The sequence below is a fragment of the Heloderma suspectum genome, chromosome Z (genome assembly GCF_057233095.1).
Source record: "Heloderma suspectum isolate Gila_16-S chromosome Z, 16-S_ref, whole genome shotgun sequence".
Lineage (NCBI taxonomy): Eukaryota > Metazoa > Chordata > Lepidosauria > Squamata > Helodermatidae > Heloderma > Heloderma suspectum.
In genome coordinates, this window is record NC_139476.1 from 6,014,928 (window position 1) to 6,040,573 (window position 25,646).

The 25,646-nt window shown below is 48.3% G+C and overlaps 1 protein-coding gene across 1 annotated transcript; it reads right to left on the reverse strand.

Moving 5' to 3' along the window:
* HNRNPM (heterogeneous nuclear ribonucleoprotein M) lies at positions 1-25,529 on the reverse strand. Its single transcript, XM_084825463.1, has 16 exons — positions 25,343-25,529; positions 21,023-21,195; positions 17,418-17,470; positions 16,592-16,599; positions 16,383-16,476; positions 14,625-14,825; positions 12,655-12,808; positions 11,497-11,546; positions 11,331-11,391; positions 10,611-10,712; positions 4,111-4,155; positions 3,943-4,017; positions 3,505-3,603; positions 1,477-2,267; positions 1,042-1,093; positions 1-705 (listed from the first exon to the last, which is right to left on the reverse strand). The coding sequence occupies exons 1-16, from the start codon at positions 25,507-25,509 to the stop codon at positions 542-544; spliced, it is 2,289 nt and encodes a 762-aa protein (XP_084681589.1). The 5' UTR covers positions 25,510-25,529; the 3' UTR covers positions 1-541.
* Between the last annotated feature and the right edge of the window lie 117 nt (positions 25,530-25,646).

Below are 25,646 nucleotides of genomic sequence, written 5' to 3' on the forward strand. Positions count from 1 at the left end.
TGTAAGTCACAAGCGAACGCTTTTAATATTGACAGATCTCATACAAGACATGTGGTTTTGGTCTGACTTGTGTTCTAGTTGTACATTTTTCCAAAACGCTTCATATAAATTCCAAATGAACTATTTTCCAGAGGCGAAAAGATACATAGTTATCAGCACTACTTGCTCTCTCCCTTCTAAATATTCTTTTTTCCCCCAAGAGGATCTCTTACTGGCAAGGAATGGGTGGGAAGCCACCTGTTACTGGAAAAGTTTATTACTGAAGACATACTGTAACAATACATCTTGAAATTCAACAAGGGTGACACCACTACAAAAAACCAGGATTGTGCATGTTAAACAGTTTTCAATGCAAAAAACGAGATGGTAAAATGGAAAACAAACCCTCATTTTAAAAAAAGGAATTATAATTACTCTGGAAAGCAACTGAGTTGTCTCACCATCTTTACACCAGGCAAATTAAAAAAAGTCTTAACAAGAAAAAAGTACAAACCCAAGCTCTCTCTTTCCGCCCCCCTTTTGAATCTAAAAAGGCCAGGTTTTAAGCATTTCTATCAATCCGCACGTCGATCTCTCTGCCGCGGAGCTGAATCCCATTCATCATGCGGCAAGCTCTCTCGGCGACTTCAGGGGACTCGAACCGAACTACACCGCACCCTTTAGACTTCCCATTCTCCATTTTGATGTCCGCATACAGGACATGCCCTGCAGGAGAATTTTCACTTAGCCCAAGTCCCCCATACACGCACACACGCATGCACGCACAGAGCCGACCCCTGAGATCTTCTGAGAAGGCCTTCCTGGTCCTTTCGTGGCCACTGGAATGTCGCTAGGGAGCAGCACGAGGAATGAACGGTAGCTAGTTTTAAATTCCTCGGTTGTCTGCCAACAGATGAGGCAACCTGTGTCTCAGCTGTCTGATACAGAGGGCTGAGTGAAGGTCTTATGAAAAGCTGAACCCTTTCCCATCTGGTCAAGAAATCACATAGCTCCCTTGTTCCCTGGTCAAGATTTGGGTCAATCCTCAGCTGAATTACTCACCACATTCATTGAACTTGTCTTTCAGCATTTTCCATGTGAAGTCAAAAGGAAGCTGGGAAGAGCAAAGAGAAGCCCACAAAGATCATCAAAAACGTGCCATTTCGTTGGCTACAAAGCACACCACAGGTTCCCCAGACAACCCGCCAGGAGCCAGCTACTTCATGGGAGAGATCCTCTCAAAGCACTTTCGAAACCACGACTTCAGCCTTCCACCCGAGGCCCACTAAGCCTGTATCACCCATTCTATGGAGGTTTGGGCCTATGAAAAATCCTTCTCCAGAACCCAGGCTGCCCAGTCCTGATCCCACAGATTTGATCTCATGGGCATGGGGAAAACAGGGAGGAGGGGGAAGCGGAAAGGCTCTTTGGACCACTCGCCCAGAAACTGAGCCAGGTCCTTGCATTACCCCACAGTGCATCCTGCCCTCGACTCACGTTTCTCACAAAGATCTGGCAGGCTTTCCTTGCAACCCCGGTGGCGGCGGCAGCGACAGGCCCTCCGGCTCCAAGGGCCCCGGCAAAGCTTCCGGCAGCGAAGTTCCCCCGATCCATCTCCATGGACCTCTCAAAGGAGCTCCCCATGGCCAGCCCCATCCTGTCTAGCCCTGCCCCCAAGCCCTGCCCCATGGCTGGCCCCATCCTCTCCATGCTGGTCGCAGCAGCACCCATGCGGTCCAACCCCATCCTCTCCATGCTGGAGGCGGCCAAGCGGTCCAGCCCCATCCGGTCGATGGGGGCCGCACCAATGCGGTCCAGCCCTGCCGGCATCCTGTCCATCACCGGGCCCATCCCTGCCGGAACCATACGGTCCATGCCCAGGCCCATCCTATCCATGCCGGTGCCCATGCGGTCCACACCGGCACCCATGCGATCGATGGTGGTGCCGACGCGGTCAATGGCCGACCCCATGCGGTCGATCCCAAACCCAAGGCCAGTGCCCATCCTCTCCATCCCCGCACCCATCCTGTCTATGCCAGAGCCCATGCGGTCGATGCTGGACGCCAGGTGGTCTATGCCAAGAGGGGCCATCCGGTCGATGCCCGAGCCCATCCTGTCCACGCCAGAGCCCATGCGGTCCAGCACCAGCCCCATCCTGTCCATCTCAGAGCCCACCCTTTCTATCCCATGCCCCATCCCAGAGGGAAGCCTATCAATGCCGGTGGCCATGCGGTCGAGCCCAGGGGCCATCCTGTCGATCGCAGGGATGCTGGCTCCGCCACCGCCCCCTGCAGAGGAAAGGGAGGGAGAACAGAATGCAGCCATCAGCGCAGTCCACGAAGCCCCAGTCCTGCAAGCACCCAGGGACTGAGGTGCCCTCAGAACTACTCCTTGGCTCTGCTCATCTTGCTTAGATTCCCTTCCCAGGTTTGCTTCCCCATCCTAGCCCACAATCTCGTTTATCCACTAGGGTCCATGGGCCAATACCCCAAGTTCACCGTTTTGAGAACCTACTCGCAGCAGGGCGGGACTTGGGGCTTGTGTATTCTGAAGCTTCACGATGTGGTCTGTTCAACTCAGCTAAAATGTCTACTCCAAAGTGTTTTCCCCCAACCCTGCAGAGGTTAAGTCCGTAGACATTTTTAAAAAAATCTACATCCCAAAATTATGCTCAAAGCAAACCAGCCGATTTTTATTATCGCCATTATTCTTAAAAAAAAAAAAAAACTTTTGGAGCATTCCATCTCAGAGTGGTTTGCAAGACCCAACCTTGATTCTGCATTTTCAAAGCAACTTCGGTTAAGTTAAGTGGCAGCATTTATACTCATCTGACAGAGTAAAACGGAACTCTGAACAGAGCCCAAGAGCTTTTTCTCCCCAGATGGTCAAGTATCCCAAAAATGCAGGGTGCAAGCTCGAATGCCACAGACTACTCCAAGATGTCCTCATCTTCTACCTCACCCAGTCCATTCCCCCATTTTGCAAGGCCTGGCCACAAAGCCTCTCTTTTTCAGCACTTTCTACTGTGAGATAATTGCCCCACCCCATCCTGGTACTCGGGTATCCTGACTTCCTCCCAATGGGCAGAAGGGGAAGGAGAGAGAAAGGGAATACAGGTGTCACAAGCAGTCCTTGTTTTGTTATCTGGAAACAGCCTGAAGGAGTGACTTGGCCAAAGTGCCTCCCCATCTCTTTTTCTCATCACCTCTCCCCCCACCCCACAATAGCCCCTTGCTCTGCTGGGATCTGAACTGGAAGCTATAATGGCTATTTTCATTCAAGACACTCAGCTATGGCTTTAAAAATTGGGGATTGCTATAAAAGATCTAGCCTTCTGAACACCACAGCCAAAGGACATGGTGGCAGTTGCTGCTCACGTGAGATCCTACCCACCGCCCAGGTTTGTGGAAGCGCTCCAAGCACAGCACCCATTAGGGTTGCCACAGATGAAGGGAGGGGAGGGGAAGAGTCTGGAGCAAGCCTGGAGCTGAACACCTAGCAAAACGCAGAGCAAGGACAGCTTACCCATTCCCCTGTCCAGGGTATCTCCAAAACTACGAGGCATTCCCATTTCATTTCTGGGGAAGTCTCTTTCAAATCCACCTCCAATTGCACGGTCCATTTCTGGAAGGAAGGGCAGCAAAATACATGAAGCCCAGTTGGCAAGGAGAACCTTGCTCTCTGATGTCCCTTCTACACAGAGAACCTAAGGCCCTGCTAGGTCAGATCAGATTAAGCTGGACCCAACCCACCCAGCATCCTGATTCGAACAGGGGACAGCCACATGCCCCAGATGTCCGCATGCAGGGCATGGAGGCAACAGCTCTCTCCTCCCTGGTTACCTATTCTGGAACCTTTGAAATAGGCATTTTTACTCAAAGTGCCAGCATTGTTCCCCTTCCCAAGCTCTATTAAGAAGCGCCTGACTTGGGAATGGGGGGAGTCCAGGCACCAGGTCCTCACCGCTCATCCTGCCGAGGTTCATCCCAGAAGGAAAACGGCCCAGGCTCTCCATGCCGCTGAAGGGGCCCTCCATCCCTGAAAGGAAGAATGTACCATGTTTCACGTTTAGTTGGCGTATTTTGGGGCAACAGGAAGATAGGAAACCTGCTGTAGGAGATATGAACTTACCTCCCATTTTGCTCATTCCGAAGCCCAGGCCTTCGATGCCCATTCCTGAAAAGGAACAGGACAGGTGTGTGACCAGGACTGCGAACCTAAGAGCAGCCCCGCTGGGTCAGACCAAAGGGCCATTTGGTACAGCATCCTACTCCCAGCTTGCTCCAGCCTATGGGAGGTCCAGGTGCTTCCCCTCTCTGTGGCACGGCCCCTCGGCCTGCAATTACACAGAGGGATGCTGCCTCTGGACACAGGACTTCTGTTAAGCCCTAATGGCTGATGGTCATGGAGACAGACCTCAGTAAGAAGAATAGGGACCAGGCTCAGGCGATCAGCTGAGGAAGAGAAGCACCCGCCATTCCCCTCATTACCCTCGCTGCGGTATGGGTTGCCATGTTGTCCAAACCCAGCAAAGTGTGCGGCAGGGGTGGCTTCTAAACCACCCCAAAACTCCTAAGCCATGGGTTGTGGGGTGTTTTGGAAGCCACCCCTGCCATGCACCTCACTGGGTTCAAACACGGCAACCCACACTGTGGCAACAGTAATTATGGAAATGGCAGGCGCATGAGTAGCATGCACAGGGCGGGGAAAAGAAGCCATGGTGGCTTCTTTTCCCTGCTGATCATCCAAACCTGGCCAATAACTCCCTGCTGGAAAAGACCAAAGACCCCTCTGAGGGGTGGGCAACCTGCAGACTGCAGTCTAATTCCATGCAGCCTGGAGCCCAATTTCAAAAGCCCTCTGTAAGTAGTCAGTTCAGACCTCTTGGCAAGAGCAGTCTTTCCTTCCCCCGCTGGGCAGGGAAGAAGAGACCGGGGGGGGGGGGATTTCAGGAAGAAAGGAAGGAGGGAAGGAAGCGAGCAGTGATAGAGCAGGGGATAGCAGAAAGGAAGGAAGGAAGATCAGCGTATGTGAGAGAAGGAGGCTGCAGGAAGGAAGAAGGAAGGAAGGAAGAAAAGAAAGAGCAGCTAGAAAGAGAACGGGATGGCAGAAGAAAGACAGAGATGGCAGGCAGGCAGGCAGGCAGGCAGGCAGGCAGGCAGGCAGGCAGGCAGGCAGGCAGGCAGGCAGGCAGGCAGGCAGGCCGGCCGGCCGAGAGAGAGAGAGAGAGAGAGAGAGAGAGAGAGAGAGAGAGAGAGAGAGAGAGAGTGTTTGACTCTGCCCACCCCAGGCTTTGGTACCACACACTGCTGGCATGCAGTCCCTGACAGATTACCCCTGAGGAAACATGGCCCTCAAGAGAAAAAAGGTTCCCCACCCCTGGCCTCTCTCCTCCAGTATCCTGTTCTCCAGCAGTGGCCAACTTATGTGTCTGGGGAGCCCAGAAGCTGGACATGAAGGTATCCCTACCCTGGCAAACTCCGTTATTGCTCCCCAGAGCAGCTAGCTTTCATAAGCAAAACCTGGAGGTGAACATATCACCATCATGTCCAGTGCCCAGCAACAGCTTTGCCAGCCATAACATTAGCTAGTTCCCTTTTTAAAGGGCATCTCAGTTAAAGGGTACCGCCACCTCTTGTAGATTCCCTAAGTCACCCTTCTCCAACCTGGTGCCCTCTAGATGTGGACTACAATTTCCAGCATCCCCCAACACATCTGAAGGGGACCAGATTGGAGAAGGCCTCCCTACATTAACTAGGCACTGTATGAAATACTTCAAAAACCAGTTTCAGATCATTGCTAGTAGGACAGCAGGAACACCGACTGCAATGAAACAAAGAGCAAGGAACAGACTAACTTGCAGCCCTGAGTCATGAACCGAATGGGACAAACAAGGAGCTAAAGCCCTAAAACTAAGATTGAACACTGTGTCGCATCAACGCTGATCTATTCCACACGTCAGCAGCATGCAGTGTCTTCACATCTACGGCCAGAACGTCTGCACACACTGACAGAACCCAGAGGATTTAATCTTTTGCTTCCAATAAGAAGCTTCTGACCAACAGAACCACAGGCAACAAATGCAACAGCATGCTCCTGTCCATGTTCCCAAACAACTGGTGTACACAGCTACACTGCCTCTGGTACTGGAGGTGGCATTTAGCCATCAGGACTAGTAGCTGTTGATAGCCTTTTCCTCCATGAATTTGCCCAATCCCCTTTTGTTGTTGTTTTCAGTCGTTCAGTCGTGTCCGACTCTTCGTGACCCCATGGACCATGACACGCCAGGCCTTCCTGTCCTCTGCTCTCTCCCGGAGCGTGCTCAAGTTCATATTCATTGCATCAGTGATGCTATCCAGCCATCTCATCCTCTGCCGTCCCCTTCTCCTTTTGCCTTCAATCTTTCCCAGAATCAGGGTCTTTTCCAGTGACTTTTCTCTTCGCATTAGGTGGCCAAAATACTGGAGCTTCAGCTTCAGTATCTGTCCTTCCAATGAGCACTCAGGGTTGATTTCCTTTAGGACTGACTGATTTGACCTCCTTGCAGTCCAGGGGACTCGTAAGAGTCTCTCCAGCACCACAGTTCGAAAGCATCAATTCTTCGGTGCTCAGCCTTCCTTATAGTCCAGCTCTCACAGCCATACATTACTACTGAGAAAACCATAGCTTTGGTTATACGAACCTTTGTCGGCAAGGTGATGTCTCTGCTTCTTACTATGCTGTCTAGGTTGGCCATAGCTTTCCTCCCAAGGAGCAAGCGTCTTTTAATTTCATGGCTACAGTCACCGTCCGCGGTGATCTTGGAGCCCAAGAAAGTAAAATCTGTCACTGCTTCCATTTCTTCCCCTTCTATATGGCAGGAAGTGACGGGGCCAGATGCCATGATCTTCGTTGTTTTAATGTTGAGTTTCAAACCAGCTTTTGCACTCTCCACTTTCACCCTCAACAAGAGGCTCTTGAGATCCTCTTCGCTTTCTGCCATTAGGGTGGTATCATCTGCGTATCGGAGGTTGTTGGTAATTCTCCCGGCAATCTTAATTCCGACCTGTGATTCATCCAACCCGGCGTTTCTCATGATGTACTCTGCATATAAATTAAATAAGCAGGGCGACAATATACAGCCTTGTCGTACTCCTTTCCCAATTTTTAACCAATCGGTTGTTCCATGTCCAGTTCTTACTGTTGCTTCTTGACCCTCGTACAGGTTTCTCAGGAGGCAGGTAAGGTAGTCTGGTACTCCCATCTCTTTAAGAATTTGCCACAGTTTGTTGTGATCCACACAATCAAAGGCTTTAGCATAGTCAATGAAGCAGAGATAGACGTTTTTCTGGAATTCTCTTGCTTTCTCCATGATCCAGCGAATGTTGGCGATTTGATCTCTAGTTCCTCTGCCTCTTCGAAACCCAACTCGTACTTCCGGTAGTTCTCGGTTCACATGCTGCTGAAGCCTAGCTTGTAGAATTTTGATCATAACCTTGCTGCCATGTGAAATGAGCGCAACTGTGCAGTAGTTTGAACACTCTTTGGCGTTGCCCTTCTTTGGAACTGGAATGTAAACTGACCTTTTCCAGTCTTGTGGCCACTGTTGAGCGTTCCACATTTGTTGGCATATTGAGTGCAGCACTTTAACAGCATCTTCTTTTAGGATCTTAAATAGCTCACCTGGAATACTGTCATCTCTGCTAGCTTTGTTGTTAGTAATGCTTCCTAAGGCCCACTTGACTTCACTCTCGAGGATGTCCGGCTCAAGTTCAGTGACCGCACTATCATGGCTATCAGGGACATTAAGATCTTTCCTGTATAGTTCTTCTGTGTATTCTTTCCACCTCTTCTTAATCTCATCTGCTTCTGTTCAGTCCCTGTCTTCTTTGTCCTTTATCATGCCTGTCTTTGCACAAAACGTTCCCTTGAGATCTCCGATTTTCTTGAAAAGATCTCTAGTCTTTCCCATTCCATTGTTTTCCTCGATTTCTTTGCATTGTTCATTTAAGAAGGCCTTCTTGTCTCTCCTTGCTATTCTCTGGAACTCTGCATTCAGTTGGATATATCTTCCGCTTTCTCCCTTGCTTTTTGCTTCCCTTCTTTCCTCAGCTACTTGTAAAGCCTCATCATCTGACAGCCACTTGGCTTTCTTGCATTTCTTTTTCTTTGGGATGGATTGAGTTGCTGCCTCCTGAACAATGTTACGGACCTCCGTCCATAGTTCCTCAGGCACTCTGTCTATCAGGTCTAATCCCTGAAATCTATTCCTCACCTCCACTGTATATTCATCAGGGATATGATTTAGGTCACACCTGAATGGTTTAGTGGTTTTCCCTACGTTCTTCAATTTAAGCTGAAATTTTGCAGTAAGAAGCTCCTGATCTCAGCCACAGTCAGCTCCAGATCTTGTTTTTACTGACTGTATAGAGTGTCTCCATCTTTGGCTGCAAAGGACATAATCAATCTGATTTCGATATTGACCATCTGGTGGTGTCCATGTGTAGAGTCGTCTCTTGTGCTGTTGGAAAAGAGTGTTTGCTATGATCAGCGTGTTCTCTTGGCAAAACTCTATTAGCCTTTGTCCTGCTTCATTTTGTACACCAAGGCCATGCTTGCCTGTTATCCCGGTGGTTTCTTGACTTCCTACTTTAGCATTCCAATCCCCTATGATGAAGAGGACATCTTTTTTTGGTGTTAGTTCTAGAAGGTGTTGTAGGTCTTCATAGAACCGATCAACCTCAGCTTCTTCGGCCTCAGTGGTTGGGGCATAGACTTGAATTACCGTGATGTTGAATGGTTTGCCTTGGATTCGTACTGAGATCATTCTATCGTTTTTGAGATTGTGCCCCAGTACTGCTTTCTCCACCCTTTTGTTGACTATGAGTGCTACTCCATTTCTTCTAAGGGATTCTTGCCCACAGTAGTAGATATAATGGTCACCTGAATTAAATTCGCCCATGCCTGTCCATTTTAGTTCGCTGATTCCCCAGATGTCGATGTTCAATCTTGCCATCTCATGTTTGACCACCTCCAGCTTACCTTGATTCATTGACCTTACATTCCAGGTTCCTAAACAATATTGTTCTTTACAGCATCAGACTTCCTTTTCACCACCAGACACATCCACAGCTGAGTGTCCTTTTGGCTTTGGCCCAGCCGCTTCACTTTTTCTGGCGCTACTTGGAAATTCCCTCTGCTCTTCCCCAGTAGCATATTGGACACCTTCCGACCTGAGGGGCTCATCTTCCGGCATCATCTCTTTTAGCCTTGTGATACGTTCCATGGGGTTTTCTTGGCAAGAATACTGGAGTGGGTTGCCATTTCCTTCTCCAGTGGACCACATTTTGTCAGAACTCTCCACCATGACCTGTCTGTCTTGGGTGGCCCTGCACGGCATAGCTTATGGCTTCACTGAGTTTCGCGAGCCCCTTTGCCACAACAAAGCAGTGATCCATGAAGGGGAATCCCGTTTTACAGCCATCCAAATGCGTCAGAAGGCCCCAAGAGCAAATAAAAAGCACCCATTTAAGAAGCAGGCCATGGCGTCCTACAGCCAACATAAAAGCATGCCTGTGTCTGCTCCCCACCCACCAAGTCAGGCAACCAGGAACAGATGGCAAGAGGCTGAGGCATTTCCAAGCCTTACAGGTGTTCAAAATCATGAAGAGGAGTACCTCATAAGAACATTAGAAGGGCCCTGCTGGATCAGACCCAGGGTCCATCTAGTCCAGCATTCTGTTCACACAGTGGCCAACCAGCTGTTGACGGGAAACCCATAAGCAAGACACAAATGCAACAGCACCCTCCTGTCCATGTTCCCCAACAACTGGTGTACACAGCCACACTGCCTCTGGTACTGGACGCGGCATTTAGCCATCAGAACTAGTAGCTATTGATAGCCTTTTCCTCCATGAATTTGCCCAATCCCCTTTTAAAGCCATCCAAATTGGTGGCCATCCCTACATCTTAAGGTAGCGAATTCCACAGTTTTAACTATGAAAGGCAGGCTATAAAAATAACATAAAATTAAACTTCAGTTTAATAATTGCTTGTGAAGATAATCGGGTGCAAAAAGTTATTTGGTTGATGTTGTATAGTTTTATTGGTTGCATCCTGCTTTGGAAATTTTTATTTATTTAATTATTCATTCATTCATTCCATTCCATTTCTATACCACCCAATAGCCGAAGCTCTCTGAGCAGTTCATAAAAATTAAAACCAAACAGCACACAATAAAACAATATAAAACATATAGAACATTAAAACCAGAGTATAACAATACAACCAGAATAAAACCAGAATAAAACCTAGCAGCAGTGCAGGGATTTAAAATACAGATTTAAAACAGCAAAGCTAAAAGTCTGAAGAGCTAAAATGCTAAAATGCCTGGGAAAATAAATTTTGTAGTAGCGAGTTCCATAGTTTCACTCTGCTGTGTGAAGAAGTCTTTCCTTTGATCTGTCCCAAATCTCCCACCAATCAGCTTCATGGATGATGACCCCACTGGGTTCTAGTATTATGAGAGGTGCCCACCTCAAAGCAGAGGCAGTTGCAGAAGGCGTGAGACGTCAGAGCATGACAAAACAGCAGGTGGGAGGGGGAAGAGAGAAGTAGCTGCACACAGAGTCCAGCTCCGCTCCTTAACTCACCTCCAGGACCCAAGTTGCCCATACTCAGCCCCTTGTTCAAGTGGTTCGCATCAATAGGTATTCCTCCTGGCCCCAATCCCATGCCAATTCCCCCGAGTCCATCTGGAAAAGAGGAAGGAACAGCTGTCAGTATCTAGTCAAACTTTCCGCAGCAGAAAGAGAGGGAGAATTCTAGACAAGTGGATAAACCAGCCTTCCCCATTCTGGTGCCTTCCAAAGGTGTTGGACTGCGACTCCCAGCATTCCCAGTTGGGAAAGACCCTTCTCCGCCTGGAACTTACGACGGCCACTGCTCAAATCCCCCAAGGATTGTCACGCAGAAGAGGGCCAATTTTCTGCCACTCCAGAAGTTACAGGAAAGTAGACTTGGGCTGAACATTAGGAGAATCTCCTCGATGGGACAAACAGTTTGCCAGTGGAACCAATGATCTACGTCTGCTGGGGGATGCTGGGAGTCGTAGTCCAACATGTCTGGAGAGCACCAGGTTGGGAAAAGTTTTTTTTCCAATAGAAACAAAATAGTTGTTTCTATTGGAAAAAATACAACAAAATAGAAAGAAAATAGAAAAATATCCATGGAAAACCTTTCCTCGTCACTGACAAGGGAGTGATGTCTCTCTCCAAAAGGTGGCAGGTGTGCAAACGATTCCTCCCAAGAGCTCCCTACTCCAAGAAGCACAGCCATTTCAAGCCGGCCTATAGTGCTACGGGGATACTTACGAGGAAGCTGCTGGGGCCGCTCCGGAGGGAAGAAGTCCCCTTTCGGCAAGGCTCGCTCATCCTGAAAGATTAGATCGCACCTTCAGAACATGGCCAAAGTACGAGGGCGGGGTGGAGAGAAGCATGCAGGCAGCAGAATCTGAATTGTGACCATTCTTATCCTTACCATCTTCACATGCATTGGCCTCTCGAACAGCAGCTGCCCGTTGAACATGGCTGGCATTCAGGGTCAAGGAGCACGCACCACACGTTTTCCCAACTGAGGCCTGAAGGTACACCCCTGCAAGCATCCAACGTTTTGTCTACCCTGCTCGGATCCACCACCCGTTTTTCCAGCTAAGAGCTGCCAATGCCCACAACCAGGAATAATTTCTGCACTAGGCTTTCTTGGCTTGAAAACAAAATGTGATGACCAAAGCCTCCAATGCCGGCAGCCCTTCAAGCAGGCAGCAGAAGAGGGAGAAGAACCGGGCATCAAGGACCATCCACCAGGCCTGACTCTGTATCAAGAGAGTGGTTATGGGGGAAACTGAAAGCGGCCACTATGGATAAGTGACTGCTGTTTTCGATTTAAAAATTATACACCGATACTTTCTTGAAAGCGTGCTATAGTCCAGAAGCGGACTTACCGAATGTCCCCAAACTGCCATTTTGCATCTGGATGCAGTTGGTAGACCCCAGGGACTTTAGTAAAAAAAAAAAAAAGTAGATTCCGTAAGCCTGAAGTCTGCCTTCACCTGGGCTGAAGAACTGTTCTGGAGCTCCTGAAAGAACCGTTCTGGATCAAAATGTGAGCCACCAACTTAATTATCACACCCACACATTGTGACCTGGTTCACACATAACATTAACCTGTAGTTTATTTAACCCAGCGTTTGTTGCCCTATCCAGATGATTGAACAAACCATGGTTTGCTTTCTCAATCCCAGAGTTGCTTGTTTCCTCCTCCTTCACCCCCTCCTTCCCTGTATCCCAAATGCCTTTGTGGCACTGTAGTACTGGCATGTAGAGCGGGGGAGAGGGGGTACCACTCTTGCCCGCCGCCTCTGTAGCCTGGCGAAACAACATATGGTTCTGGATGCACATATAACACCCACCAAAGTTTTAAACAACCCTGAATTCACAACCCAGCGGCAAACCATGGATTCTCTTTCTGACTTGTTTGTGGTTAACAAACCATGGTTTGTCGGTGCAGGCAGATTTGCACATCGTGCTAACCTAGAATTCAACAACGCATGCCATGGGTTAGTGTGATGCATGGACCAGGCCAGTAAGCAAATCTAGTCCCGCCTATTGTTTCCAGGGCACCCTGGAGAAAGGATACAGATGGCCTGAACGGCTTCAATGGCCTGCTCAAACGTAACAGTGCCAATCCCCCGGCTTTTGCCATCTTTGTCTTCTAGGATGTCTGCGCGGACCACGACCCCGGCCATGCTGAACACCTCCTTCAGCTTCTTCCAGCCAACTTTGTAATCCAGCTGAAGGAAGAGAACATGCAGCATGAGAAGCAGCAGGGGGGGAAAGCGCTGCAGGGCAGCATCCAGGACAGGGGCAGGGGAGAAGGGCTAAGCCACGAGGCTGGGAGTATCACAAGCTCCAAGGAGCCGGTCTTTGGGGTGGATTTGCTTGTACTGAACCAAGTGTGCAAATGACTCTTACCAAAACAACTCGCCACCACGCAGAAAGAGCTTAGTGCAACAGACTGAACTAGTGCACACAAAAAACCAGGGCATGCTGAACCATCCACAAGACTTGTGCACATAATGTCAAGAGAAATGGTCATGTGGCGTTCATACTGTACTGTATTAAAGCAGCCGTCCCCAGTCCAACACATCTGGAGGGCGCCAGGTTGGAGAAGGAGCATCAAATTGTCTGGGTTAAACAGAATCCTGTGTTCCGTTTGTGCCTGCAAGGGCCACAGAATCTGGCAATTGTCCCATACAAACCTCTTTACACTATGTTAAGATAAGCCCAAGCTTGCCTTGCCCCGTATTCTATGCTGAATGGCGAATACTACCTTTGAGAGGAACTGTTCCTTCCTGCCTTCTGTTATGGTGACCTATTGGGAATGCCTGGAACAGAAGCTCCATCTCAGCCCCGATTGTTTTACCTGTGTCCCTTCAGACTAGCTCCCAAACAAGCTTTCCTGCAAGCACACAATCTAGGCTGCTGCTCCACACTGCTTTGTGTGGAGTCGGGCCTGACTAAGTTCCATGAGACACACCTTTTGCCAAGGAAACAGGGGCATTTCTAAGCCAGGCAGAAATGCTCCAGATTGCCAGTAAGTCAATTGGGGGACGGGGAGGTGTCAGAACATTTAACAGTATGTGGGGCAATTACTTCCAGCGGGTCATTTTTTTTTTCTTTTTTTAAAAAACTTTTCAAGATTCAACAGCTTTTGACTTTTTCAAAACGGCAGCCACCATTGCTTTCCCCCCAGAATGCCCCAGGAATTACGCTATGTTGGCAAGCCGAGAGGAGCACCGCCACCATTCTCTGTGACAGCAGAACTTTAAACAAAGAAAAATAAAGGATTGCCGCTACTGCCACCCTCTACCAATGCTAAGCCACCCACAGTTAAAAACAAAAGCCTTTGAAGATAGTCACCCTGTCCCCATTTGTCCCTCCAGATTTGGCGGCCACTGTTTATCACCCCTAATAAAAACACCTGCCTTCGTCACCTGGGCTGAGCCCTCCAGTAAAAAAAACACCTTTGGCTTTTTATTTCTTTGAACCCAATGTCATGACATCCAAAAGTCCAAAGGCAGGATGTAATCTAAAATAAATGTCCACAGCCCCCACTGTGCTTAAATAAGCCTCTCTCTGTTCTTACCTTTGCTGGGGGAGAGAAAATTTGTTCCCACAGGTATCTCACCCCACACTAATGCCTTTATCTTTTCATCCAAATTACAAAGAATATGATCACTGCTTGGGAAGTCGTATAAGAGAGACCAGCCATTAGCATCATCATAGCTTGGCCGCCAAAATAAGATCTCTCATCCAAAGCAACTGCTCCCAATAGTTGTGCTGTCCTATGCCTCTATTCTGGCCTTCCCTGGCCTGGTGCCCTAGTGCCAGATGTGTTGGACTGCAACTCCCATCGTTCTCAGAGAGCACGGCCGCTCTCCAGATGTGTCGGGCCCACACATCTGGACAGATGGCTTCCGACACATCTGGAACACGCTTCTCAAGTCATCTGACAACACCAATGGCGAAGGATGCGGCCAGAGGGGAAGCCAGAGGCAAGCTGGAAGGTTGATTCTGGGTACAAATCAGGTGAATCAATGCACTTACGTTGGCCACGAAGACGGTGCTGCCGAGCCTGCCTGCCTGCAGAGCATGGATGATTTCATTGGGGATGTTGGGATTGTTGAGAATGCTGGGAGGGATGTTGATCATCCCAGGGCCACTGGGGCCAGGCCCAATTCCCATCCCACCCCCAGATGCTGCCATGGCCTTCTGCACAGCCCTCCGGACGTGCTCTCCATCGGGGTCCTAAGAAGGAAAGAGGAAGGGGTAAGCAAGCACCTCCCACAGAACAGCGAGATGCCCCTAAGCAGAATTGGGCCAGGGAAAGTCTTGCACACAGCCTGGTAGACTATCGCTGCTTGTTCAGGCACAATCCGGGGGTGCAGCCCCAGCACTCATTCAAGCCACTCACACAGGCTGCATAAATGGCGTGAAGCCACATTCGTGAAATTTCACAGAATCATAGAATAGGAGGGTTGGAAGGGGCCTATAAGACCATCGAGTCCAACCCTCTGCTCAATGCAGGAATCCAAGTCAGAGCACCCCTGACAGATGGCTATCTGGCTTCACCTTGAATGCCTCCAGCGTGGGAGAGCCCACAACCTCCCCAAGTAATGAGTTCCATTGTCATATTGCTCTAATGGCCAGGAAGCTTGTCCTGATGTTCAGCTGTGTTAGATGATCACAACTGATCATCTAACAGCCTGGTGAGGTCACGAGGCATTCCTGACCCTCCATAAAGCCACAAAGGGTTGGCCTGGGACACGCTCTTCCCCGCTTCCCCCCAACATTTGAGGGGATGACAGGACTGGAGGTAAGTTTCTCAAGGCTTGGTGTACTTCATGGGAGAAGGTTGCTTGACATCATTAGCATGATCCTCTTTCTGTAAAGCAAATCACGCTGGCTCACGTGTGTGGCTTGGCTCACTAGAACAGATGACATGAAGCTATAGATAGGGCAGCTTTCCCCAACCTGGCACCCTCCGAAGGTGTTGGACTACAACTCCCATCAACCCCAGCCAGCAGAGCTGTAGTCCAACACCTCCAGAGGGTGCCAGTTTGGGGAAAACAGTCTTACAGGATGAATTCCTCTTTGACTCAAAGGGTGAGAAGTACACTTAAAGTATGACATCCATTTCTGTCTCTGCCATCCCCAACAGTCCAGAGGAAATGAAGAGGAAGTCACAGAGTAAGAACACAGAGCCCTCTCTCCCCACACAACAGAGGCTAGAACTGTGACGATAAGCCATGGGCAGGGTAGAAGAGAACTTGCATGATGCACAAAAAATATCATTCCCCATGTAAGAAGAGCTAGATGTCAGGGGAAGGCCAGTGTGGTTGAGTGTCGGGACTTGGAAGAATTGGGGTTCTAGTCCCCACTCAACCATGATGCTCACTTTAGGCCAGTTGCAGACTCTCAGCCTAACCTACCTCACAGGGCTGTTGTGAGGATAAAGTGAAGAAGGGGCTCACGTACACCTCCTTGGATGGGATACATGTTTTAAGAATTCTCTAGCCTAGCTGTCTCACTGGCATGCTTCTTCCCCATGAAAAAAGAACTGCTTTTGTACAGAGGAGCATTCAATCCCTCCTCCACTTGCCCTGAGTCCAGCCCAAACACAGGTTAACAACTCCAGTGAGACCTAGCCTATGGCACCAGATTCGGGGGGGGGGGGGGGACGACACACGACACATCTGCTTTGCTTATGTAGATGTAAGGCAAAAGCAGCAGGGGAGAGAAAAGAGGCATGCATAGCTACACAGAAAACCATGTCGTCGCCCCCCCTCCACTTTTCAGGCTTACCTCCTTCACCTTCAGGGGTCTCCCACTGAGGCTGTGTTTGTTCAGGACCTCGACCGCCTTTTTCATGCTCTCTTCCATCTTGAACTCAACCACGCTATGGGCAAAACACACAAGGCCAGCCATCACCAAGGGTTAGCCCAAAGTTAGGAGCTTCTCCCCTTTCCATTTGAAACAATTCGTGGCGAGGGAGGGGAGGGGCAGGTACTTACGCGCATCCCTGTTGGTGTGGAAATTTCACGCCAGGCCGAGAGAAGCAGAAAATGGGGCGGGGGGAAAAGGAAGAAAAAAACACGAGTCACTAAAGAGCTCGATGCCAAACAGTCTCAAAGAGACATATTTAAAAGGGTACTTTACGATCTGCACGGTCAAGATTCTGCTGTTTAAAACAGCGGCACAACGGTTTTACCTGGATTCTGGAAGCTACTCCTACATGGCCTGGTTGACGCAGAAGTAGCAATATGCTGAACAGCCTCCCAGCTTCTCTCAGAGACGTCACTCTGCTAGCTCCTACTTGCCTCTAGGACATCAAACCCTTGCCACTCTTATTCCAAACCTCGGCCTTCAGGGAAAGTCCTGAAGCATTCACTCACTGAGCTGAAAAGCACTGGCGCCTACAACAGCTATTTTGATTTTTTTACATTTAGACACAGACTGCCATGGCGTTCTGACATTTGCACAACCTCTCGTCCACACCGAGCTTACGAAGGTCAGCGACAAGAGCCACACGAAGACATTTAAGCTAAGTTTTGGACATTAAGATACCAGTGAGAAGTACACAAGGATCCATGCTTCAGTCATATACAGCCAAACACCACAGGAGCGCAGCAGGGGGCGCTGCGGGGCCTACCAAGCCCCCTTTCCACCTCCTCCCCCCACCCTCATCACCATCAAGCAGCTTTGGGGCAGCGCCGACGAGAGAACCACTCAACTACATACACGCTACGCTGCCCAAATTCGTTTGGTTCCACACCACCATAACAGTTACATTTTGTCATGTAGTAAAAATCCACGGAAGAAATGCTCTCAAAGACTTACCCTTGACTTTCCTTCAGCGTCCATTAAGAGCTCCACGTATGTTACCTCACCAACTACAAATGAGATTCCAGACGGTACATAGACCAAGGGAGAAAGCCAAGAAAACAAGGGGGATTTAGAACAATCGTCAACAACCTTATACGGAGCCTCTGCCTTATTAGAAAGCCCAGGAACACTCCACGTTTGCTAATCCACCGCAACTTGGCATTACAGGTGTGCAATACGTTTGTTGGACCAGAGTTAACAAACATCGCTGATTTTTCTCCTCCCAAGAAGCAAGCCATTTCCACCTCTCAATTTCTTCAACATTCGCTCGTTGACAGAATGTCAAGGGATGGAAAAATGTGCAGGGATCTTTTTCATGCTTTCTTTAGCCAAATCCTTGAAATCAAAGAGAATTGCCCTCCCAGCTAGAAATTAGGGCCTACGGCTCAGGCTCTGCCTTGAACAGAGGAAGGGCATCTGAACCAAAGCTGGAGCCTACGTACTCAGTTCTTCTCTCAGCTCCCAAAACTGCCATGAACCTTTTAAGATTCCCTTTATGCAAGGTGCTCCCTGCTAATCTACTTCAAATGCTTGTTTTCACTGGTTTATCTGTTACAGCCTCCCCGAACCTGGTACCATCCACATATGTTGGACTGCCACTGGCCATTCTGGCCGGGAATTATGAAAGTTGCAGTCCAACACATCTGGAGAGTGCCAGTTTGGGGAAGGCTGATCTATCACATATGTATCTAACTTCTCCTCTAAGGACGGATTCTCCTTTAGTACCAACAACCCTAAGAGACAGATGGGCTAAGAAACGAATTTGGCTGAGAGAAACACAAGTTCAATTTCAGTTGGGTCTTCTAACTTCCCATCAAAACATCAAAGTTACATAACATTTTCTCTTCTTCCTGATTCCCATTCCCATCTCCGCAGAGATTATCCTCAGCCTACATGAGAGATGAACTCAAAGCACAAAGAAGTTTTAAATGAGAAAGCTGCAAAGAAACATGAGGCAGTGAGCCTTTGTACACCAGTTGCTGGGAAACATGGGCGGGAGGGAGCTGTTGCACTCATGTCCTGCTTGTGGGTTTCCTGTGGGCAGCTGGTTGGCCCCTGTGTGTGAACAGAATGCTGGACTGGATGGACCCTTGGTCTGATCCAGCAGGGCTCTTCTGATGTCCTTATGACATGCAAGCAGACAGTAAGGCTGTAATGCAGGTTGCATCTGTGTCTCATGTTGAACACTAACTTGCAATTCCTGCAGTTTGCTGCAACTCCCATTCAGTTTGGGCTAAATCCAAACTTTAAAAAAAGAAGACAGACCACAGCTTGTGCTAAAAAGCATGTAAGCAGTTTGAATTAGTAAGACTAAACATCAGACCCTGAAGTCTACTGCTCTCTGATACTGTCCTAAGAGAGACATGAACCAGAACTACATTTGGTGGAGTCAACAAAATCCTATTCTGTTTCCCCCTTCACAAAAAAGACACTGTTTATATCAAGGTTGTGCAACTTGTGGCCCTCCAGAGTTTGGGCCTACAACTCCCATCATGCGTCATCACACTTAGCTATGCTGGCGGTAGCTGATATGAGCTGCAGGCCAAAACTTCGAGGACCACAAGTTGCCCACCACTGGTTTATATGATCGTGTCAGCATCAATGGGCCAAAGCTTTTGACGGTGGGAGCCCAGCTTAAGCCAGTTCACCTGGATCAGCCAGAGGAAGATCAAGAACACTGGTAGAAAGTTTGAATAAAAAAGGGATAACGTACTGCACACCTGTAACTTTAAGTTTCACCAACAAATGATAAACTGAAATGACTTCACCAAGGGGGAGCCACATTTTAAGCATTTCAGAGAGAGGCATCCACACACACCAGGTGAGAGAGCTGAACAGACCACAACACTTAAGTCTCCTAAACCATACTTACTGGTGCCAAGACACCTCTGGAGAGTTACCGTTATTAAGGGCTTTCAATATCCCGTGATTGTTGAGTGATGGAATAGCAGTCTGTCATCTCAATTTATCTGCTGTTCCCAAACCTGAATCCTGGGCCCTGTAATTCTTACATTCAAAACCCAGAATTCTAGCTATTTTGGACAGCCACATTCCTAGTTCCGTGGCAACTTGCATCAAAAGCAGTTTATTTCAGATTGCTCAAGCAATCATTTGGCAGATTGGACTGAAAAAGCAACTTTAAGGAATGCCAGTTACTCAAATCTGAGCTGTAGCCACAAATACCCAAGGACGCTCCCATCTGTACATAACACACACTACGCTCTCTGCGCAGAGAAAGAAGCGATTTCTCCTTTTTCCTCCTGGCTGCACCTGCAGGGAGGAGCAGTCGAGCAGAGGAAACAAGTCTCGCGTCGGACTTTTTAGTCCACATGAGCTGAAGAAAAAGGCCAGAAACCCCTTGGCACCAAGTTCAACATAGTGCCAGCACTGGGGAACACATCTATGCACAGAGACACTCCTAGTCACCAATATTTCACGCCCGGCGTCAGTCAAGAACTGTCACGTCCCAAAGCAACGTCCCTTTCATGATTTAATAATGTAACGAAACCACAGCTGGAAGGAGGGCTGGATTGTTCAGCTGTATATCCACCACCTGTTGAGGGCTCCTGAGATTTCTGGTGCTACCAACACGACCTGATGAGTGTTAACACACTTCATGATGAATGGTCCACGCACCCCCTAATGGGGCTGGGCATTCAGTTTACTTTCCTTAGGCTCACAAGCACATGAGCCATCATTCGCCACTTTAAGCCACAGGTACACGTGGGACCCTGAGCTTCAAAGCATGTGAACCAAGTGTCTTTCCCAGTGTATACGTTTCAAGAGAGACCCACCAGGACGATGGAGATTTTATTTACTTCCACCAAAATATATTCGCTGCAAACTACATTATTCCAGTGACAAACAGATTATAGGTTGGTTCCAATTCTGCACCAGCTGCTTTGAGGAAAGAGGTGACTCACACAGTCACAGACCTGGCCAAATTTGCCTAAAGGCTCAGATCTTTCAAAGAGCAGGGTTTGGGACCAAGCCAGGACTTGGTCAAAGCAAGATTAGTAGGGAGGGGCCAATATGCCCCTGCTGGTAGCCCCTCTTTACAAAATCAAAAGGGGCAGGTGAGGGAAGCCATAAATCAATCCATCTTCCTTTGAAAGGTCACTCTTAAAACGGCCCTGGATATTCAACAACGAAAGCAAGATTGCATCAACCAGGAAGAAGGCTGCTTTCCACCCTCGGCGGTAATTGGACAACATGTCTAGAAAGGCTTCAAAAGGGTTTCCCTTTTTTTTAAAAAAAAAGAACAGCTCACACCAAAACCCTGATGATAAAAGTCCCGCCTCTTCCAAGAGACCAAACGGCTCTTTTTACACTGAAGCTTTATTAGCCAATGCCAAACACCTGAACACAAAGGATGCGTCCCAAGAGGGCACAGCAGCGAGCATGCAACGCCAGGAGGGCCAGCCCTCAAAAAACCTTGGCTGCTCAACATTGCTACAGCTACCCAGAGTCACCTCAGACACATTCCTGTCTTCTGGACAAGGAAATCAGTCACAGGGAAGGACAACAGATGACGCTCAGGCATACGCAGAGCTGTTTACCTTTCTCTTTAACTAGGTCTTTGAGGTACTGCCACTTCACATCGAAGGGGATGTTGGTAATGAAGGCTCGGTATCTTTTCGAAGGGCTGGCGTACGGCTCAAAGCGACTCCCTCCTCCTCGCTTGGCATTTTTCTCTTTCCTTTTCTCGTTCTGGTTTGGCCGCTCGCTGTCACTGCAAACAGAAAAAGGAGCTCGAATCACAGAGCCCAAACTCTGACAGCTTTCACACCCCAAAGCCTGGAAGCTCAGACCTAGAAGAGAAAGCCACTGAAGATATGCAGAGTGCCATTCCAGTACCACTGAATGATCACAACCAGCCATGTATATTGGGATCAGAGCTTCAGGCCTTCCTTATGTCTGACATTAAGGAATAGAGGCTAGAGCATCCCACAACCCAGTTCTGAACCTCATTTTCTGGAAAGTCCATCTTTTCAAAGACTTTTATTTTACCATATCTGTTGGGAGTTCTTGCAGTTATGAATTATTCTCACCCGCCTCCCAACACACACACACCAATTTCAAATACTTATATATACTGTATCACTTTTTGTCTCCCACACCCCCCCCAAACTCACCAGGCAACCACACTCTTGCTCGCATATCCTTTGCCCCTAAAAGGGGGGGGGGGCTGCGTATCGATTAGCAAGACCATCAGCTCTAAACTCACAACCTCCCCCACCCTCCACATTGACATCTCACTTCAGACAATAACTCACTGGGTGGCCTAAGCTAGGCCATTCCTTCAGAGCCTCAACCCCCACCTGAGATTTGGGATAATACTAACCTACCTCACAAGGGTGTTGTGAAGATTACAAGATAGGCACTGAGTGTTTTGAGCACTGAAGAAAATGCATTATAACAGCCAAAACCGTGTACACAATTCAATGTAGATTTGTCACATCCCACTCTTCCTCCCAGGAGCTCAAGCAGGGAGAGGGGTGTGCACGTTTCTCTCTCTTCTTCCACAATGACCCTGTGACCCTGGTGGCACCAGTCACCATCTCTCAACTTATGGCCACCCGGTGAGTTCCACAGCCAAGCTAGGATTGGGACACACATTTATTTATTACATTTGTATCCCATCTTTTGCGCAGGGCAAAAGCTCTCTCCACCCATTATACACTCACAACAACCCTGAGAGGTAGGTTACGCAGAGAAAGATATAGCGACAGGCTGAAGGTCCCTTCTCTAGCCAAGCGGGACTTTTGAACCTGGGTCGCCACGGTCCTAGTCCAACACTCTTATCCACTACACCACACTTGCTCAAGTCTGCCACAACCCCAGCCTTCCAGATGTTGGACTACAACTCCCATCGCCCTCAGCCAGCAACAGCATTCTCATGTCATTCAAGAGGAAGTGAGGCCTATCTCCTCATTAACGACCTTTGGAAGCTGGTAAAGGCCTTCCTTTTTATGAAGGCATTTAGTAGGCAATTCTAACTGGCCCTTTTTAATCAGTCTCTACTTCTGGAATATTTTAAACATTTTGACGGCTGATGCATTGCTAGTTTTGCTGCTGGCTGTCATGTTTTAATTTTAGCACTTTTGCTGAAATTGAAAGAAGGTTTTTAATTGTCACGTTACTGACAGAGGTAAGGCAGGGTATAAATGTTTTAAAATAAATAAAAATAACTCCATACTGGAAGTTGCCACTGCTAGGTTTCAACACAGCACTAAAAAAATCTTATTCGTAATGCCAAGAGTAATTAAAGGCACAATCCTATGCATTTTTAGGACAGAAAAAAAGGGTTCTACAAGAAGGTCCTGGCTGGGGCATGCTGGGAGTTGTAGGACATTTTTCTGCCCTAACTGCACCCCAGTACAGCTAATCAGGAGTGCTGGTAGGACCTTAGTTGTTTTCTTTTATTCCCCCTCCCTCCTTTAATATGTCTGGCCTTTATTTTTGTACTATAAACATGTGGGCATGGCCTATTTTATGTTTAATCTTTGTAAACATTCCTAATGTTTTTGGCCATGTTATTACTAATGATCACTGAGTCCCAATTGTAGTTAATGCAGCCTTGTATTTAAACACTCGCCTGGACGCCACAGGTGACTGGGAACCCCATGCAGGCAAGCAAGCAGGCCAATGGAGGAGGGAAGGATGAAGCACTAACTCTGTTCCTCCTCTGCACCCACCCAGCACAAAAACCAAGCAGGCAGCAAGGGAAGGGAAGCCCCCTTCTCTGTGCCCACAAAAGAAATGCACCGGGCTGCTGCAGGAGAGACAGATGTCTCTGCCCCTCCTCGGCCAGCCCACCGCAAGCTAGTAAAAAAAAATGGCAGGCTAATAAACAAATCTGCCCACTTCTGTGGGCTTATTCAGAAGGCTAAACAGAAAGTGTCAATTTAAGGAAGCCATTGGGTTGTAGCTAAGAATGAAGGCAGTGACCAGGGAGACCCAGGTTCAAATCCCTGATCAGCACATCATTTACTGGGTGGCCCATGGGCCAATCTCTTTCAGCCTAAGCTACCTCACACAGCTATTGTGAGGCGAAAATGAGGAAGGAGCACCATGTTCATTGGGGGGAGGGATATAAAGATAGAAATAAAATTAAGAGGAGGTGAAGGGAAAAGAAACAGAGAAAGGGGCTACGCATGCAGAATATTTTCTGTTTTAAAGACCATTAACCAGTGAATAAAATATTGGCAATTACTTGGTAAAATATAATCAAACAGACCTGTAACTAATGAACTAATGGGGGTTGAACTTGATGGTCTTATAGGCCCCTTCCAACCCTACTATTCTATGATTCTATGAATATTATCATGAACAAATGTGATTTGTTGCACTTATAGAATAAACCCATTAACTAGTGAATGAAATATTAGAAATAAATGATTTGTTACATTAAATAGGCCCATAACTAAGATACACAACAGCACCAATTTAGTAAAGATGTGATTCATTACATTAATAAAATAGGCCCAGTGACTAGTTATTAGTGATTAATAAAGATGATTAATTCCATTAATAAAGTAGGCCCTAACTAATGAACACATTCTTAATTACTGAAACAGGCCCATAAATTATGAATATAACTAATAAATAAATCAGTAAATAAATTAATTAATGGAACAGGGCCGTAGATCCTGGATAACTACCATATTAATAGTAGTTAATACTTAATACGTTGGAAAATGAAATAAAGAGGTCTCTAAACCATGGATAAAACATTAGTAATTAAAGGAGCAAACTTATGGGCCCAAGACAGCGCCTGGGGGGCTACAGGATATTTCAGATTCCCGGATCCGAGGTCAGAGACAGAGTTCCAAGCCTGATTTTGGGAATCTGCACTCCCCCCCTTGCCCCTCCCTGCGGGTACGGTTCCCGCTGCCTCTCCAACGGGAACTTGGTTAGGTAGGGGAGGAGGCTGGAATACAAGGAACTGTATCCCCCTCAGAAATACACCACCTAGATGGGCAAAACCAGCCGTCTAGCAAAAATGCAGAGTGGGAGAACAAAGAGACTTGCAAACATCAACGGTGGAAGTCATAGGTTGCACCCTTTAAAAAAAAATCAGCGAATGAACTAATTAATGGATCAGGCACATAAACCACGGAGGAAATATTTAAATTAATTATTAAAATAATTAATAATTATTTTATTATTATTAATTAGTGCAGCAAATGCACGAGGCAACGAAAGAGGCCCATGAAACATAGATAAAAATATCAGTAACTGGCGAATAAGCCAGGAAACGAATTACTGAAAGAGGCGTGTAAACCATGGATAAAAATATTAATCAACGAGTGAGCAAATTAATGAATGAAAGAGGCCCGTAAATTATGGACGCAAATATTGGTAATTAACGAATTAATTACGTTAATTAATTAATAACGAAGCGAGCGAATTAATCAGTTGAAAAGGCCCGTAATTTACGGATAAAAGTCGTTAAGTCATTATCCGGTGATTAATTAGTTAACGAAAGAGGCCTGTACGTTGTGGACAAAGCTATGCGTAATTAACGGGTGAACTAATTCATGAAAGGAGCCCTATAGATTATGGATTGAAACGTCAGTAGCCAACGAGCGATCAAATAAATTAATCAGTCAGTCAATGAAACGGGGCCCGTGAGTTATGGGTAAAAATTGTGAGTGATTAATAAGCGAGCGCATTAATTAAACTGAACACGCGGCGGCGGCCGCCTCCTCCTCCCGGGACTAGCAAAAGCTTCTCTTTCAGGGCGGCTCGCGAGCGCGCGCGCGCCTCCGCCCCCACGAGAGCGCGCCGGGGGCCCGCGGGCGCGCGCCGCTGAGGAGCCGCCTCCCCCCCCCCCCCGCCGCCGCCGCCGCCGCCGCCGCCGCCGCCCAGCGCACCTCTTGGGGATCCCGTCGCCCACGACGCCGTTGCCAGCCCCGTTCGCCGCCGACACCACCACGGCCATCCCTCCGCCGCCTCCCGCCGCGGCCTCCGCCATCTTCGCGACGCCGCTCTCCAAGCCGGCCGCCGCAGCCGAGCCCGCCGCCGACACCGCCGCCGCCATCTTCTCCTCAGCGCTCGCCCGCTCGGCGTGCCGCGCATGCGCAAGCGCCGCCGCTCTCCCCCCCCCCCCCTCACCACCACCCGTTTGGCGTCTTCTCCTCCCCAGCCAATGAGGAGGAAAGAGTCGAGGCGGCCACG